The sequence below is a fragment of the Plectropomus leopardus genome, chromosome 18 (genome assembly GCF_026936395.1).
Source record: "Plectropomus leopardus strain MGB_pleo_1.0 chromosome 18, ASM2693639v1, whole genome shotgun sequence".
Taxonomy (NCBI): Eukaryota; Metazoa; Chordata; class Actinopteri; order Perciformes; family Serranidae; genus Plectropomus; species Plectropomus leopardus.
In genome coordinates this window covers 19,248,235-19,264,796 of record NC_142193.1, presented here as the reverse complement: position 1 = coordinate 19,264,796, position 16,562 = coordinate 19,248,235, and the positions used below count along the sequence as shown (strand labels likewise).

General features: G+C 42.6%; 1 protein-coding gene across 8 annotated transcripts in view; it reads right to left on the bottom strand.

Annotated features, from left to right (window-relative positions):
- Positions 1 to 38: 38 nt before the first annotated feature.
- crebbpb (CREB binding lysine acetyltransferase b) overlaps positions 39 to 16,562 on the bottom strand; it is a 47,244-nt gene continuing 30,720 nt past the window's right edge. For 4 of the 8 annotated variants that reach the window (XM_042505213.2, XM_042505215.2, XM_042505216.2 and 1 more), the window contains 15 exons: positions 15,491 to 15,609; positions 15,138 to 15,377; positions 14,907 to 14,995; positions 12,461 to 12,571; positions 12,266 to 12,322; positions 12,094 to 12,171; positions 11,735 to 11,802; positions 10,800 to 10,950; positions 9,405 to 9,551; positions 9,180 to 9,293; positions 8,918 to 9,083; positions 6,238 to 6,405; positions 5,824 to 5,985; positions 4,205 to 4,486; positions 39 to 3,375 (listed from right to left, as the gene is read on the bottom strand). In XM_042505213.2, the coding sequence (XP_042361147.1) occupies positions 1,054 to 3,375; positions 4,205 to 4,486; positions 5,824 to 5,985; positions 6,238 to 6,405; positions 8,918 to 9,083; positions 9,180 to 9,293; positions 9,405 to 9,551; positions 10,800 to 10,950; positions 11,735 to 11,802; positions 12,094 to 12,171; positions 12,266 to 12,322; positions 12,461 to 12,571; positions 14,907 to 14,995; positions 15,138 to 15,377; positions 15,491 to 15,609 (4,274 nt within the window). In that variant the 3' untranslated portion in view covers positions 39 to 1,053. The remainder of the gene's footprint in view (positions 3,376 to 4,204; positions 4,487 to 5,823; positions 5,986 to 6,237; positions 6,406 to 8,917; positions 9,084 to 9,179; positions 9,294 to 9,404; positions 9,552 to 10,799; positions 10,951 to 11,734; positions 11,803 to 12,093; positions 12,172 to 12,265; positions 12,323 to 12,460; positions 12,572 to 14,906; positions 14,996 to 15,137; positions 15,378 to 15,490; positions 15,610 to 16,562) is intronic. The other 4 variants (XM_042505217.2, XM_042505218.2, XM_088090928.1 and 1 more) reach the window with 1 other exon arrangement.

Here is a 16,562-nt window from a genome sequence, read left to right as displayed (position 1 = left end):
TAATTGAAATCCTCACACTGAACACAACAGAAGCAGAGTCTGTGGCACACAGGTTTATTTAACAATATGGTATATAAGTACGAAATGAGCCATTTGAACCAAGTTTGTACAGTGATTTCATTCTTATTTTCTGCATATTTACAGTACTGTCTAGCTGCTTGATTTACATTAGAGAACAGTTCATCATCAATTCAAGTTTAATGCAAGAGAGAAAATGATGCACAAAACTCTCTCTGAACACAAATCAGCAGTCAAACGAGTTAATTCCCCACCACAGGCAAAAGAGGTTCAGGACTTAATGAGAATTTCTTTTGACTGAGGGAGAGACAAAGCATTTTTTTTTTAAACATTTGCAAGACAAACACTGGGCCCAGGCCAGTAAAAAGAACATTCCGGCACCTGTGAACATTAACAAGCTTCAATACAGGCTTTTCTTACACCTGTGTTTTGTGTTTGGGTGTGTGCAATAGTTTCTAGATCTATACAAATATGTTTATCTCCCATAGACTCTGCAAACAGGAAAGAAATTAAGGCTTTCCCAAAGGCAGTCCTTTTGAAAAATGGCATTTTAGAATAAATTAGCCAGGAACAGAGAAACTGAGCAAGAGGTGAAACCTGGCAAAAAAATTCCCAGACAAACAATTTTACAGTCTTCTCAACACAAATACGATATTAATTTGCAAAGGTACAAAATAAACAAAAAATTGAATAATAAAATGAAATATTTTTTGTTTTGAGAAGTTTTGTTAAAAAAGTCAATACCAGAGCATAACAAATGAAAAACAAATTAAAACAACAAAAAGACCAGGGCAAATTCTTGCATGGCTGGTCTGAACCAAAAATATATTCTTTGTGTCTTTGTTGTCTTCTTTTCAACAGCAATTATTAAATCACTCTCTGTGTTGGAAGAAAAAGCAGTCCCTTGGTTTAAGGAAAGTTCACAGTCTGTAGGCCTCGTATGACTCATTTGTATTTCTTTTAGCTTTTTACATCAGCAAGTACAAAAATTTCTCAGCTGAAAACAGAACAAGGCCTTTCTTCTGTCCCGAAATGCTACAATCCTTCAACAAATTTCTCCAGCGTGTCTCCCGTCGTGTCACCCACCATACCCATGTCATTACTCAACCCCCCTCTGTTTGGTGTGTTTAGTTGCGGGAGCATGGCGCTCTGCTCCGGTGTTCCCATGTGCCCCTGCTCCATGGAGCCTGACATGGGGCCTCCGAGGCTCGGGTGGGGGGAGCTAGAGTGGAGGGCGCCATGCTGAGGTGAGGGCTGGGGCTGTATCCGTGGGGAGGGACTGGAATGCGGGGGTTGCTGCGAAGGCGGACGGGGCGATTGCACTGGGGCTGGGGAGCGTACTTGGTTTCCCAGGGTGTTTGCCATTGTCTGGCCAGGTAAGTGAGCTCCTCCCTGGGCTTGACCTTGGAGCATGTGAGGTTGCGGACTCATCGAGTTAGCCTGTGCCGGAGAACCCATCTGCTGCTTTAACATCTGCTGCTGCTGCTGCTGCTGAAGCATGCGCTGCTGGAGGAGGTTCTGGGGCCCGTCCATTCCCATGCCAGGTTGGCCCATTTGAGACGAGGGAGGGAGCTGTCCCATGGGCCCCCCACCTCCTTGCATAGCCATTTGCTGCTGCATGCGGAGCTGGGAGTAGCTTGCTGGCCCTGGCTGCTGCTGGGGGAACTGACCGTGGCCCTGGGGCATGCCTCCCTGCTGTTGTTGCTGCTGTTGCTGCTGCTGCTGCTGCTGCTGCATCTGCTGCATCCTGAACAGCTGCTGTCTGCGGTACAGTTGGGGATTGCCGTTTTGAGCAGCATTCATCATCTGACCCTGGGGGCCCATGGTCGCCATGCCCTGGGGCCCTGCCTGCTGAGGAGGCTGCTGCTGAGGTGCCATAACTGGCCTCTGCACCTGATTCGCCATGGCCGCCATGGCCTGCATCCCTGCCTGGGGCCCCAGCATGGCCTGAGCGTTCTGCTGCGCCTGCTGCGGCTGTGTGGCCTGGTATTTTGCTGTCCTCTGTTTAATGAAAGCCGCCATAAGGTGGGGATTCGACTTGAGGATGTTGAGGACCTGCTGTTGTTGCTGGGGGGAGCTGGGAGATTTGAGGGTGCGCAGTAACTCCTGCAGGGCACTCGGGGCAATGTTACCAGGTATCCCCCGTGGCATGTTCTGCTGCTGTGGTGTCATGCCCTGCTGTGAGGGCCCCTGGGGAGGCATGACCCCTGGCATTTGGAGACCCTGTTGCTGGGGCATCATGGGCCTCTGCATGAGCTGGCCCGGCTGGGGCATGGAGGTTCCCTGAGCCTGCTGAGGGGCCATGGGGCCTTGTTGTGGAGGGCCCTGCGGCTGCTGACTCTGGGGATTCTGCATGGGATTCTGCATCCCTGGACCCCACTGGCCCTGCTGCATAGCCTGCATCACCTGAGGGCCCCGTGGCCCCTGCATCATCTGCATTTGGCTCTGCATGGGCCCCATCATTCGGGGGTGGTTCATGGGCATCCCGTTCATGGCATAATTCTGCTGCTGCTGCTGCTGTTGTTGCTTCGCCTTGGCTACCATCTCGATCTGTCGGGCCACCTTCAGGGCTGCAAGCAGTGGCTGCTGTTGTTGCTGCGGTTGCTGCTGCTGCTGCTGTGGTGGCGGCTGAGGCGGCTGTTGGTGCGGCATGTTAGGCAGCGGTGACTGCTGCTGATGGAGAGGGGACGACTGAGGCCCTGGTTTGCCCTGCGGCACTGGTGTTGGAGGCTGGCTGCTGCGGCCATTGTTGGGGAAGCCTTGGGCGATATTGGCGGGGTTTGGTGGCTGCTGCTGTTGGGGCTGGTTGGGCATGGGCTGGGGGGTCTGCGGAGTATTAGGCTGCTGCACAGAGTTGGGGGTGTCGGGGGCAGCTGAGGTAGGTGGAGATGGCATGGGCATACCCCTTCCAGCCATGGTGGCCATTCTGCGGCGCATCATTTGAGCCTGCTGGAGCCGATGCTGCAGCTGCTGCTGACGGAGTTTGTGCTTGATGTTGAGACAGAAGGGAACAGGACACTTGTTCTCCTGACAGTGCTTGGCGTGATAACAACATAAAGCAATGAGCTGCTTGCACACAGGGCAGCCACCGTTGGTCTTGCGCTTGCAGCCTTTGGTGTGTTGGACCACCCTTTTCATCTTCTGGCACGAAGGCAGAGAGCAGTTGGCATTGCGGCACTGGCAGGCATGAACCAGGGACTGGATGCAGCGCTGGATGCTGAGACGACGACTCTCCTGAGGGCTCTTGGAGGCCTCTCCACTTTGACCGTTGCTGTCGTCGTCTATACCCAGGCCCCACTTCACCATCTGGTGCTCGTGGCCCTTAGCGTTGTAGCAGTTGATGCATAGGTCGTAGTCCTGATGAAAGGAAAGAAAGACCTTATTAGCATTGTGTTATGATTTACATTTTAAGTGTAACTAAACCCCCAGACCACTTTTTTTTGTTGATTGTTCAGATTCTAATTTTGATATGAGTGCAAAGTATTACATTTTTTATATTATGTTTAAAATATACAAAGTGACTGCCCTCTTAGGGCTGAAACTTGGCCATTGCAACTGAACTTCGCTTTTGGCTGATCGGTTCACAGGGTGAATGTTTTTGCCACCAGTGAAGCCTCCCATCACCGCCCCATCGCTGCCCTCTCATCAACCGACTTCACAAAATGCTGCTGTCGTTATCTCTAATCTGTCTACTGTCCCTCTCTCTCTTCCACACTCCTGATGAAGATCCGAGGTGAACACACAACACACAAACGCACAGCATGAGACTGCTTATTTACGTTGTTTACCAAAGTTGCAAGCACTGGTTTAATGTCAGCTCAGTGTTACAGGCTCTCTCGTTTTCTATGGCGCGGGTGTTTCATCGTGGGCCGTGGAGAGCCAGACACCGGTCTGTCACACTCACTAAGTGCAACAAAATCCTCATGAACAAATGGCGATTAAGAATAACAAATTAATGTTGCCTAATTTGGGCAAAAGATTTACAGACAACTAAAATATACACTCAGTGGAACGCAGTTCATTCAGGTAACTCGAGCTTGAACAAGAATACTCTTTCAAGGTCAGAAAAATTCCCTCAAGACAGCAGCAAGGCCATAAAGTTCACAGAGCTGGTCTATTATTTTATACTTAATCATTTTATCATACAGATTTCAAAACATATCATTAAAGTGCCATTATTCCCTACCTCGCAGACGGTGCAGTGCCAGCGAGTCTCAACGTGGTGCTTGCACTCGTTGCAGGTGTACACGAAGCGGTCCTGGCCTTGGTTGTGCAGCTCTACCAACATGCACATCGTGCTCCATTTGCATCGTCTCAGTGAGCTGAACTCCCAGTGCTTGTCTCTGGCCAGAGTCAAAAAGGCATCACGGCCATCCATCAGGTCACAGGTCAACAGAGGGTCGGGGTCCATAATGGGTGGCAGTGTGTTAATGACTGGCCCTGCGTGAAGGTGGATCACAAAAAACACCTGGAAGTAGAAATAAGAAAACGTGTCTGTTAGTTGTGCGGACGGACAGTCAAAGTGTGACAGAACAAATTCTCAGTCCGTCTCATTGTTGGAGGCAAAGCCAGCTTTGGGTATAAGTAGGGCTGGGGCAATTTGGCTGAAAATGTCATCACAATAAAAATTTGGTCGATTTTGATAATTATCTGCGGAAAATCATTATTTCTTCTAAGTTTAAAGACTGTTTTTTTTCTCCTGAAAGAAAACTGAAGAACTCACATGGTTAATTTTGGTTTAACTGTTAATTACTGTCATTTCCCAAACAGCAGAACATTTAACAATTCTGAGGTCGATTCAAAACAACTGGGATCAAAATAATGTCAGAAATCTTAATTCTGGTTGAGAGCATGTCCAATGCTGTACGGACAGTTTAAAACATTTTAAGTGTTTTAGCTGACAATGTAAACACAATAAATAGACAAAAAAAATCCTATTTTCTGTAAAAGTCAACCTTACAAGTCATTCCTGCCATTTCTTAACCAAAACAATAAGAAAAGATGGACTTTGATAACGTCATGAAGAAGCGATGGTCTGTTTGATGTGACTGAGGCAGAAATCATGTTCACGGCCGAGGAAATGCATTTAAGTTTTATTCACCTTTAGTCATGTTACGTCATATCGTCATATGAAATAGCTATTTAGTCAGTCACGTTAACTTGTTAACTCACCATCAGCATTTGATGAGTTGACTAAACAACCACTGAAGCGAGCGTTATGTGGTGAATTCAATCATAATGCAACGCTACCCATGGTCATAACAATCATACTAATAATAAGTTTCTGCACAAGCTGAATGTTGTAAAGTTAACTTTTAACGCTGCCGTACACATCAGTGAGCAGCAGGAGGTGGCCAAGCTTGTCTTCTTCTACTAAGACCACTACTACTACCACCTCTCCTTCTTCTTCTGCTTAATGTCAGGTGGTAACTGTCATTTAAGGTGCATTACTGCCCCCTCAACAGGTGTATGGGTGGTTTAATTATATGAAGATTTACTGAACATTTATTGCATCACTATCAAGGGAAATTATAATGTGATAATTATCTTTATCATTTTATCTCAAACCCCTGACTGCTCTTGAATGGTCCTGTTGTGTGCTGGTATACTTTCGTGCCTCGATGTACCAGTAAGATGTACCATCAACACAAAGAACCGAATCTGTGGGATTATTTGTCAACCTACTAACCTGGCGTAACCTAGTATCAAACGTTAATTTAGCTGTTGCAGTGATGCATAAAATGACATTTTTAAATATTCCGAATGGACTGCAAAAAATATGTTACAGCTGTTTGGGTTCCCCACCTCCTTATGTTTCTCCATGGTGGCGTAGAGCTTCTGGGACAGGTCGTTGGCTACATTTGGCATCCCAGGCTTCTTCTTATTGGCTCGGCTGACGCTGCTCTTGTTTTTGTTGGTCTTCTTGTTATTCTTCTTTTTGGCATTCTTGCTGTCAGCCTGGGCTCCCTTGAAATAGATGGACACAAATGTTCAGAGAGATTGCACAACAGACAAGATGGGGTTATGCAATTAGGCTGAGTGGTTATACAATGCCCGAATGGCTGCTGAAAGCTTTTATATAACGAGGGACTTGAGGATGATAAAATCTGGGGGTGAAGACGAGGCCTCTGCACCAGGCTGTTGATTTTGGCATAACAAGAGCGTTCCTTTTGTGAAACCTATTTCAAAACGCTAAATCCACCTATCCATCTAACTCACCTCTGTCGTCTCAGAGGAGGCCGTGTTCTCCTCCTTCTTCCTTTCTTCCTCCTCCTGCTCCAGCTCCTTGATGCTCTCCTCCAGCACATTCGGCCAAAAGTCACCCTCAAAGTACGGCAGCTCATTGGCACTGGTCAGACGGTCCTCTGTTGCCTGTTTGAAAATGTCCTGAAACACAAGACGCACAAGACCTCCATCAGGCAAGATAGTAACACAGCTCTTAAAGAGAATGTCTGCAGGTTTCATTAAGTTAAATTAAAAAAACTTCAAACAACCTTTTAGTGACACATATTAATGTGACATCATTTTGAAACAGAAATGAACATAAAAAATGGAAGAAATGTCAGTCCTTCTGGAGCGTACTGTCATGATTAGCCTAAATTGTTTCCCTTTATATTGTCTTTGCATTGTGGTTTTTGTTCTCAGATTGTTTTGCAATAATCTATACCAAACACAAGGGGGAGCCCACCGGCGCTGCACACTTCTGGACTGGACACAGCGACACTGATAACTACTATTTGTCTTGTCAGCAGAGACAGAAAGGATGACTCAAATCATTTGAATAATCTGGTTTAGAAAAGCTCCTGAAAGACAAAATTAATACTGTAGTACTTAACACAGTCGATATCGGTATGTCTGGTGAAGTTAAATACTTTTAAGTTTACAAGGTCATCCAATCTGGCTTTTTCTGTTACAGTATAACTCTAGGAAATTAGACTGAGGACATATCATTATTAGATTGGATCATGCCAAAGCTACTTTTTAATTCAGACAACTGTGAACCATCATCTCCATGAGTAAATCCTGTTGCAATACGATTATATGAAGTGACCGCAAGCAAACAGACTAAACTGTCATTTACACTTGAGAAAGAGGTACCCAAAGGCAGCAACGAGTTAACGACACCAGTGAATAATTAACTGAAATTATACAACAGTTATGTCCAATCAAATTACTTGGATGGGAACTGAGTGCTGATACAGAGTACAACATCACTGGGCCTTTTAACTATACAGGCGTCATTCCGCTTTAGAGGAGTCCTGAGCCGTTAATTAATTCAGTTTGCTTTATTGGCATGAATGTTTGTAAAACAATATTGCCAAAGCCTCAGATACAATGAAATTATGATATAAATAAATACAAGAAAAAAAAAATCATACTGATATTCAAGTCAACAGCAATCCATTTGATAAACAAAATAGATGCATAAATAAAAAGAGGAAGAACATTTTGGTTTTTGTGTGTGTGTGTGTGTGTGTGTATGGTATGTCTAGTGTATATAGACGTAACAAAAAAAAATTAAAACAAAAAGTGAGACGTGCAGGAGAAATGAAGTATAAACGTCATGTCATCAAGTGTTAATTAGCCTACATAAAGGATCGCCGTAACAAACTTTGCACCGCAAAAAGTAACATATTTTCCTAAATAACATTTGAGCCTAACAAAGAATGATTGTCAGAAAAGGTCAGAAGGAAGGAAAGAAGCCCAGACACTTCACTGCAAATTTACAGGTAGGCTATGCTCATATTTAGACTCTTATTTCACTGGTTGCACAATGAAAAATGGAAACAGATAAATATACATGTTACAAAGTAGCTTGTATGTAGGAATGTTAATGTGTTGCTTGGCAACAGTCCTGTTGCAGAAGCATTTGTGTTTGCAGAGCCAAATAAATGATTAGATAAACAATCAAACCATAATCTGTTGTCGCTTATTACTTTTAACTTAAAAACAGTGCATGTAGAGCCGTTGTGTAAAAGCAATATCACGCTTGATGTTATGCTGTTGTACTGAATATCTGCACGGCTGTGATTCTGTCATAGGCACGAGGCCGCAGTGCGACAGCACTCCTTCTCATGTGAAATTGTTTAATTATCAAAATAAGGCTGGATACATAATATTAAACCAAAGTTTAGCGGTAATCAGTGTGAAATTTTCAACCTACTGTTCTGCTATTGGCTGAGTACATTGCCAGTTGGTCTGTTGGGAATTTTTTGTCATTTTATTTTCATAATTTCCTGACTTGCCTGCCTAAGAATGAGTGAGAGCCGCTGCTCAGCAGTCCGCTGGCACAGCGCTAGAATAACGCGTTAAAATAGGTCTGGCTAGGCAAGACTGTTCAGCGACAGATTCGTTCAGCGAGCTAACCCAAGAGCACAAAGAGGCCGCCAGCAGCAACCGGAGAGCAGAAAAAAAGCATGTAGAGCCTGTATACCTTATCATCTAACTTAGAGAATTTAGGATTTATTCAACCAAACCAGAGGAGATGGGTATTATGTTGTTTCTCTTTGAATCAAATGTGTTTTATGATGTGTTAACAAGGCAGCTAGGCTCGTCTTGTAAAGGAGATAAACTTGAATTCAGAAGGTTTACCCTTTGTATTTTTCTGTTCAACAAGTAAAATCAATGTAAATTTTGTTATTTTATAACATTTTGTTGGTTTATTTTGTTCATTTCTGTTTATTTAAGAGCCTTTGGGACATAGCGAACTCATTGCTCGAACCCATCCTGTTGGAGTTTTTACCAAGAGTGGACTCATTAGTTTTTATCTTAATAATACAGTAAACTTTTACAGTAATATGCTATGGCATTGACTGATACCTAATCTCAACAGATACCCAGGCTAACTCTCTCTACAGCATGAAAAAAATAAAACCTAACGATGTGATCATTTTCTCACCTTGTAATCATGCAGGATCCGTTCAGCGAAAGCCTTGTCCAGCATCTTTCTGTACCACTCTTGGAGCCTCTTGGGCTTGGGGATCTTCTGGTCAGGAGGGTGGCAGTGGAAAATGTAGTCATCTCCTTCACTGGGTGGGCAGGCCCAGATGTGACCCATCACATACCTGAGGGCAACAAGAGTTATCAGCAACTTACGGGAGTGATACACACGGCTGAAAAGGTGTAAATCACTTCATGGTATAAAGTTACTCTTAACCCACCCCAGTTTCTTCACGTACTCCAGGTAGCCTATTAAGATCTCATGGTACACTGCAGTCCTTAGCAAACGTGGTCTGAAGAAGTGAATACTGTCGAGGTATGATATGTAAACCCGTCTGCAAAAAAATATGGGGAATTTAATCAAAGAGCAGCAGACACACACAAAAAAAGCTAAATACACGGAGAAAAAATGCATTCATCATTCATATTTTATTCTGTAGTTTTACCTGGTATTTGGAAAAGGGCATTCTGAGCCGTACTCCTGGACATGCATGCCGAAGAAACAAACGTCCACTCCATCTATTTCCTCAAATGCAAAAAGTGCTTTGGTTCTGTAAGGGAAGCTCTCCACCATCTCGCCTGAGTCCACAAACCTGTACAAACACAGACGCATAACCTGTAGTTTCATGCATATTTACGTGCTTGGTAGATTTATATTTACATGTTATACTTCTGTACTTAATTTGGAGACCACAGGCTGAGCAAGGAAGCTGCAAGGTGCATTTTCACAGCATTTACTTAATTTTGTTTTAAAAACAAATTCAAATCCATCATCAAAAGTATTGAGGTATGGGGGTATCTTATTGGCCTGGGGGTTTGAAATGCTGATTTTTAATCACTACGTCCCCACTTCAAGTCCGGCTGGACAACTTTGTTGCATGATACCCCTCCACTCTCTCTCTCAACTCATTTTTTGTCCCAAATGCCCCAAAACAATATCTTTAAGAGACAAAGTGACTATAGAAGAACTCTGTGATGTGGCATGCTCTAGTGACTTTCAATTGCTTCTGTCACTACTTAAGTTTAAACCTGCTCATTCACTTGAAGACTCTACATACTTTTCAAATGCACAAAAAAATCAATGGGCACATTTTATTAAAAAGTGCTTTAAGAATCCTGAAATTCTCTCCTAAATTTGTTTTTCAGATGAAACTAGAAAATTGCACTCAGTAGAGTGTAGATGGCTGTCCAAGCTTTTTACCACCACTCGAGCCAATACCTATGGCGCAGCTTCGCCCAGTGGAGTTGTCCCTCCCACTTTCCTTACAGCTAACAAAATCGGGGAATATTTTTAATCTACTGGGAGCTGTGCTCCAGTGTGCAGACATTTATTCTCTTAATAGCCATAATATATAGTTTTATGCGGCACCAGGCCTAAAGATAGGTTGGATGTACACACAACTACTCTGTTGATCTTCATGATTTCTTGAAATGCCTTTTGCTCTATGCTTTTGAAATGTGAGTGTGTTAATGACTTGTGGCCCCAACCAGCTGGTTAAGAGGAGCGAGGAGCCAGCAGTCAATGATGGTAGAAATCGATCGATAAAACCGATTTCTTTAAATCACCACAACCACACACACAAAACATTAAGCTGATTGGTCTGGAGTATTAGAGGATTAGCTTTGGATGGACACACACACACACACACACACACACACACACACACACACACACACACACACACACACACACACACAAAAAAAAGTTCATAGGTGGTTTGCCGTGAAGTCCTAGCTGGGCTTACATTAAGAAATCATCATGTTATTCCATATATATCAATTTTATTTCTTTTTTTTGCAAATCAGGAGAGATACACCGCATCAACAGCTGAGAACCTTACCTAGACTTCATGCCAGGCTTAATCTCCACAGTTTTGTCAGAGCTGGCCACCACTCGCACAAATACCTCACCAGCCTCTGGGTGGTTCTGCCTTTTCAAGTACTTATTCACTCTGTCTTCAATGTACGTTCCCAACCTGGTAGACTGCAACCCTTTACAAAGACCAGGAAAAACAAAAACACATTAACAAAGTCTGTTTGATAAAAGTTCAACTGTTCAAAGTGATGGGTGAATTCACAAATGGATTGTGCAGCTTTTGCTGCCGCTAAACCTGCAAAAATAAGACAAAAACAAACTGTGTAATTTTCGGATAGCACCTCAGTGCTCCTGTGCTATCTGCATGTATACACCTGGAGCGAAACTGGTTTCTTTCTATGCGAATGAGCCTCATTCAAAAAAAAAAAGTCCCACTCATATATCAGCTCTGAAAGCCATATGCCGTTACAGTGAAATTATTAGCATCTTCAGAGAGTTGGCTGTAACTGAAGAGCACTGACAGACTGGTATATTAAATACTGAAATTCCTTGCCGGATGTTTTGAGGAATGCCTCTGCACTTTGTCAGTCAGGATTTGGAGCTTGAAAATTTCAGTTTACTTTTTCTCTCGGCCATAGACCTGACTTCTGTGTTCTCAATGCAAAGGTAGTATTTCTACTTTGCTACAAGAGTAATGGCAATCAGAAACAAAAAAGAGCAATTTGCATGCAACTGCAAACTTTCTGACTGTTTGCTCTGAAATATCATTTGTGCAATATCTTTTGGGAATTGGATATATATATATAGATGGGCAGGTAGCGGCTCCAAGTGATGCACAATTTAAAGTGCCATCAAAAACTGCGATCCATCTTTGCAAATTCGCCCCAGAATTTAGTGTGATGAAATAAGAAAAAAAAGTAATCATACTGAATGTAACGGTTTTGATAAAATGCAACTTACTTCTGGCTGAAAACTTGTTGTCCTTTCTTGTTTTTCCAGACTTCTTCAGACAGTTGTCACAGATAAAGCTACAAGAAGAAAGATCAATATCCACTTTAAGACAATATACAGTGATGTCGGCAAATCAAATTCCAAGTAAGAAGTAAGAGCTCTGTACTGTAAGTACGACTTCTGTGTTAATGTCTGTTACACAGAGTAAGCTTAAAGGTGCTGTATGTAACTGTGTAGAAAGTTAGTTGTTGAGCGTCAGTACTTGACGAGACGGAATTTAGACTCAACAATCAGCTTTCTTTCTCCGGAGTTACATACAGCACCTTCAAACGGCTGGATAGTTGTCCAACAGCAACAGTGAGACTTACCCTGATGGCCAAATGACATCGTAGTGCAGCACACAGATCTGATGCATCTTTCGCCCACAGTCTTTACATTCAACAAACCTGGCATGGACAAACATTTGTTTTTTTTCTGCTTCAATCACTGCTATGACTTAAATATGAGTGAAACTGAAGTTAGTGTCCAGACAATACTCACGGTTCAGGGTCCAACATGTCATTTTTCTTCTTTTCAAATTGTTCTTTAGATATCATGCTGCACGAAAAAGAAAAAAACAACAACCAAATTTGATCGAAAACCCTTTCCGCAGAATAAAGTCAAGAGAAAACAGCCTGATAATCACGCAAGAGGATCATCAGGTGGTGTTCAGGCTGCCCGGGCCTGGTAACTTACGTCTGTGGCTGTGCTGGGTCGTCCCCCAGGGTCACACTGTTGCCCTGGATCTCGTTGAAGCACTTCTCACAGAAGTGATACCTGTCGGCAATAAGGCCATATTTGGGTGAACTGCAGCCAGCACACACAGTAGCAGCACAGGCAAACCGGCGCACAGGTGGCAGAATGCAGAGTAAACGGAGCGCACGGCAACAACCGAGGGCGGAGCATGGACAGCGGACAGACAGAGGGACACACACATATACACACACACACAGGCAGAGGTACATGTTAGTGACAGTTGAAATGGTCATGATCCAGCCACTCATTCAAACTGGAACAGAAATGGGGGAAACGTGCTAAAATGTTAATAATGGTAAACAGCAAATAAATGTTCAGAAACTAATGTATGTTGACACGACACTATCTACCTGCATGCTGAGATATGAAAACATTAAAAATTAGCACTATTTCACTGCAGTCATTTACAACATAAGATATCACATTTATAACATGCATTATGAGCTGATGAAGGAATGGTATGGCCATGCCGGGGAGACGGAATGAGTGATAAATACAAATGTGAAGGTCTTATAGAAAAACTGTTACGTCACTTAACGAAATTAACTTCAGTCAAGGTTATTTCAGTCCTAACACTTAGAAGAATCTAGATCAATATTTGATCAACATAAAAATTTCCTTAGACCTTCGAGCACAATATACTGAATGAACACTGACATTTTGTTTGAAGTCTTGAATTCTAACGCCGGCCCTACGCAAGAAATGTTTGTCTTGATATTACAACACAATTAAACATGTTTAATATTACTGTAAATTTTTACGCTCTGCTCATGGAAATACTGATTATCAATTATATAAACTTTTGTCAATAACCAATAGCTGCAACACCAAACAACAACAAGCCAACAAAGTGGACAGTAAGCTGGAGGGGGCATACGAACATGAACAGGTCTCTGTTCTTTTGTACAGTGCAAAAGGAGGAGAAACGGATGGAGTTGAGGGGTCAGCAGAGTCTGTGTTTAATTAAGTGAGCAGCTGATCGACCAACCAGCACTTAATTCAGTGGGAAATCTTAATGTTTGAAACGGTTCACCTTCTGGTACCCACAATTTCCTCCCACAACAATTGCACAGCTTACCAACAGAGGCTGGTAGCACGTTGAGGCAGCAAAATCAAAAATGTTTGTACGCAAACGCAGTTTAACTTTATACAGAGTACCTACAGCTTACAGCAAATTAGATTTAAGACATTTTTTAGACCAATTTTGCAATAACGAAAATGTGGGAAGGAAAAACAAACTTGAACTGAACATAACTGGGGAAATACTTGTCTCACTCGTTTTTTGGTGAGTTTTCTTGGCGTTTTTGTGTTTCTAACTCTGCATGTGGAATTCCACTGCCTTGATTCTCATCATGCCAAGTTTAAAAAGCTTTTCGCATAAATGACACCCAGCCTTGTATTCTTTGCCTCAGACCTGTTTCAGCCATGCCATAAAATCTCCAAGCATCCCAGCTGGAAGCAAAATTTGAGTGTTGTTGACTCCGCCATACTGATCTGAGTGATTCTGACGCAAAAGGCATTTAAAAAAAAAATAAATGTTACCAATTCTTTTGAATCTCGATTTTACAATGCAACATTGGGGGAAAAAAGGATTGATAAAATTCAAATTTTTAAGATTTTTGAAAGATTGATTTGAGACATTATGATACCAATTAAGGCCTTATCTTTTAGATTAATTAATTCAATGCCTTTTAAAACTTTTTAAGGATCAGCAGAAACCCTGCTTACAGATTATATTGATGCCACAATTGAAAAGAATGCTGTCAATATACGAAGCCTTTTATCTTGTGTCTCTCGAGTTATGTGTTTTTGCGGACATAAAAGACATTGTTAATATTTCATATTTTTTAAAGGTAGTCTTGCGTAATATCTTTCACCAGGACCAGGAAGGAACATAATCTCAAAAGGAATCTAGATGTAGTCTTATAAATTTCGACTCTGCAAAATCCCCAGTTTTTGCAACATCTTGTAGTGTGTGACTGCAAACTTTTAAAAGTATTCAAAGTCTTCTAGTGTATAACAGGAACAAATAGGTAAACCTCTCAGAATCTGCAATAGTTGAGTGGTGTTGCATTGAAATGATGGAGGTGCAGGAGCAGATTCTGCACAGCAGGGGGAGCTTTGGTGCTGGTTCTCAGGCACAACGGACATATGAGGACAACACGGGCCAGATCATGCACAGTCTGCTGGGCCACAATATACAACTCTCAGTGGTGTCTGTGACACCCTTAAAAAGGAAATGTCATGTGAAAGACGTCCTCACATCGTTGTTGACTGGTATGGCTGTATATGAAGTGGTGTTCGTGTTTTATCTTTAAGAATGAAGCTGCACACCTTTCCTTTATAACCCTTCCTCCCTCTCTGCAGAGTCAGCGCACATTTTTACCTGTTCTGGTAGCTGTAGTAGGTGCCGTCCCTGGAAATGGTACACAACTGTTTGCCATAGCAACACAGCGTCTGGGGTGAGAACTCATACTGCGGAAACATCAGAGAAACATTAACAATCCGTGTCATTGTTACAAACAGTTTGCACTCAAGTCTACATCCACATACAGGTAAATATAATGACATGATAAATGTAGTAAAAAGTGAAATTCTCCATTCCATATTATCTCACCTTCCTGCCGCAGCAGTAGCCCAGGCCCTGCATGACGGGATCGATCTCTGCTTCAAACACTTCTGCCAGTTTGGTGCAGTACTTGTAAACACGGGATGTTTTACGGTTGTACAGCCAGGCGTTGTTGAACATGAGCCACACGTCGTCCACGTACTGCCACGGCTCCTGGTACTGACCCGTGTCCAGCTTGCGCTTGATGGTGGATAAGTCGATGGGATTCTTCACAATGTCAAAGTAGTCCTGTGCAGCAGGTGAAACACATATGCAGGAATGAGTAAATCGTGCTTGACAGTATTCTCTGTGGGTCTTGCAATGTTGTTTATTAAGGTGTGTGTATAATCGTGGTCACTCACAGGGATGCCTAGTAGCATGGGGTCTACAGGCTGTCTGAAGGGCAGTGACTCTGGGTCTTGCCTGTAGAGGGCCTCAAGTGTCGGCATTAGGGCTTGTCTCAGTTCTTCTGGCTTGAAAACTGAACAAACGAAAAATAATGTTATTAGAAATCAAACACAAACAGCATACAGGTGGATACAAATAGAGAAGCGACGTCCTTCTCCTTCCAGTGTCCCCTATGGCACCTTATTTCAGAAAAAAATGAGCTGCTGTTAATGGTGAGAGACACATTTTTGAGCCTGTTTGAATTGTGCCATGAATTATACATGATGTTTGTTAATTAAAAAGATAATTCTGTAAGTCCAGAAAGTTGCCGTGTGTCATAGATTTGTCGTAGTACCGGTGAGTTTTGCGTGAAACTGCTCAGTGAAACACATCTCTTGTCTCGCAGGATGTATGTCACCACCACCAGCTAGCTATAACTTAGTTATGTTTCACGCACATGTGTTACGTTATCTTACCTGGTGTGTTTTACCTAGCAACTAGTGGTCTTTTCATCAGCCGGGAAGCAAGAGTACGAGCAAGACCTGTTAATGTCTGAGTATATCCCAGTATGTAACATAAACGTTATGGCTTAAGCGAGAAAGAAAGCTGTGATGTCATTCACACAACTTGTGCAGTCTTTCTAATTATGTATTTTGACAGTTTATCTATACTTCAACAGTTTTACAACAAACTGCAAATTTCTTGGCTTTCAAAATGATCTGGTTAATTGAAAAAACATCATGTGGGTACTACATGGCATTATTCAAACGGGACTAAAAAATGATTTGCCTCTCGCTGCTGACTAACATACATATTCTTTCCCAAATAAGGTCCCATCGAGGTCCACCAAAAGGAGGGGGGGGGCTTGGCCTCTCTAAACAAGATTTTAATTTAAAGTTAGGTGTATAAATGCACTATGATAAGCCTAATCTAATTAAAGCATGATAGAAGATTATCAGAATCAATAAAACTGCTGTTATAGCATTAATGTATACTGAAGAGTAATGAGACAATGAGACAAACAGCTGTAGAATTTTACTCTTGTTT